At 55.2% G+C, this 1,986-nt stretch overlaps 1 protein-coding gene across 1 annotated transcript; it reads left to right on the top strand.

Annotated features, from left to right (window-relative positions):
* Window positions 1–668: 668 nt before the first annotated feature.
* Window positions 669–1,980, top strand: LOC123177477 (uncharacterized; the record flags this gene model as incomplete). Its single annotated transcript, XM_044591202.1, has 3 exons — window positions 669–993; window positions 1,067–1,841; window positions 1,912–1,980. Coding segments are annotated over exons 1-3 (902 nt in total), but the record flags the coding sequence as incomplete, so codon positions are not given.
* Between the last annotated feature and the right edge of the window lie 6 nt (window positions 1,981–1,986).

Raw genomic sequence — 1,986 nt, forward strand, 5'->3', positions numbered from 1 at the left:
GGATGAGTCAAACTAGTGGAAGAGAGAGAAAAGAAAAACGAGGGAGAGAGGAAGGAGATGGAGGTAGTAGTGGGGTTGGTCGCTGGTGGTGAGGTGCTCCAGCGTGGTGGCATGGAGATGCGGGGAAGACCGGCGAGCTCTGGGATGTCGGCGGCGCGAGGCGGCCGCATCTTTTGGCGCCATGAAGGAGGAGGCGCGCATGCGTAGGGGGTCCATGTGAGAGCCTATGGAGAGAGAGGGGGGAGAGTGACGGGGGAGAGGAAGGATTTGGGGAAGGAGATGGGGATTTCAGGACTCTTCAAAAACCATGTAGTTAGTAGCAGCGTGGGTTTTTACCCCTCGCTATTGCTAAGTTGTTAGTAGTAGCGCGGATTTATACCCCTCACTGCTACTATGGCATATTCCGGGGGGCACGGTAGAGACCGCTTAGTAGTAGCGAGGGGTGAAAATCCGCGCTACTACTAACAACTTAGCAGTAGCGAGGGATAAAAACCCGCGCTACTAGTAAGTAGCAGTAGCGAGTGGTATAAACCCGCGCTACTAGTAAACATCTGCCTATAAGATTTTCCCTGGTAGTGCACACCCGCCAGAGCCCACGCCGCCGACACAACACCCACCGGAGAACTCAACCATGCGAGATCTGATCTAGCAGGTCTCCGGCGGCTGCCCACCTCGTGCCATTTTTGTTTCCTCACTGAATTGAAATTACAGTCCAGTTTAATACGGGGCTTTCCAATACAGAAATCCAAATAAATCCTAAGGGTAAAGCGACCCATTTGAAAGGAGAGACTAAAATGGACTAGTGCGTCGTTGTCCGCCTGGCTTCCATTCCATGTGAATAGTGTGGACTCGGCAGCCAAGTGCCCAACTCTTTTAGCATCTTTGGACTCTTCAGCCAAGTGTCCCGGATTCCGTCGGGAAGCAGTGCCGCTCCAATGCCGGAGAACGGAGTTGAGCTTGCAGCAGTACCACCCTTCGCCGATACCTTGACTGGTGAGTCCAGCTTCACCTTGTTGCAATCTATGTCCACTGGCCTGATAATCTCCGTATACATATGCACAAGCAGGGCTAACCGATGCCAACGGCGGCAATGACCTTGACATCGATGGCCGCATTCACGAGCTCTCCGAAATCATCATGCATGAAATGTGTGCTAGCCGGGTGCCCCGACCAGGGAAACCAGAGATCTATCGCGTTCCCGAGACGTTCCTCGCCGCCGACGAGGGCGCCTACCAGCCGAGGTTCCTGTCCCTGGGGCCATATCACCGCGGCGACTCCGCCACGGAGGAGATGCGGCGCACCGACGAGCGCAAGCTAGAGAACCTGGCCTACGCCCTCCAAGACGGCGGGCCGTCGGTGGAAGAGTACATGGAGGCCATAGCGTCCGTTGAGGCCGACGCCAGGAGCCGCTACGACGGAGACGTCGCCATGGAGTGGGGCGCGTTCTGCAGGATGCTACTGCTCGATGGGTTCCAGCTGATTACAGTGCTCAAGTTTCTCGGCTATGAGCCGCCGCCGCTTCCACCTCCAGCTCCAGGGTGCAGCAGCAACAACAATGGACAAGGGAACTGCAGGCCGAGGACCAGCGTTGTCATCAGTATCGAACATGACTTGATGATGCTGGAGAACCAGATACCATTCTTCGTCGTCCAGAGGATCCACCGCTTGCGATACGGCATTGGTGGAAATGGAATGGACACGGTTGAAGAGCTAGCCTGGAGGACCATCAAAAGAATTATGAATGACGCCCCGGCAGCGACCAGCTTTCCACCGGCGAAGTGCCACCATTTGGTACATCTGTGCCATGAATACCTGAGGCCAAGCAACCTCGACAAGTCACTGTGAGTAGCTACCTGTTCTTTTTTGCGACGGTTACCTCTATCTCAGTTGTGTTAATAATCGTCCTTGCAGAGGCGCATGCGGTGATTATGGAAGATTCCGGCGAGCCATCGAGTACCACGAGGCCGGTGTCAAGTTCAGGCGGTT

This window comes from Triticum aestivum, unplaced genomic scaffold (genome assembly GCF_018294505.1).
Source record: "Triticum aestivum cultivar Chinese Spring unplaced genomic scaffold, IWGSC CS RefSeq v2.1 scaffold159485, whole genome shotgun sequence".
NCBI classification, from domain to species: domain Eukaryota; kingdom Viridiplantae; phylum Streptophyta; class Magnoliopsida; order Poales; family Poaceae; genus Triticum; species Triticum aestivum.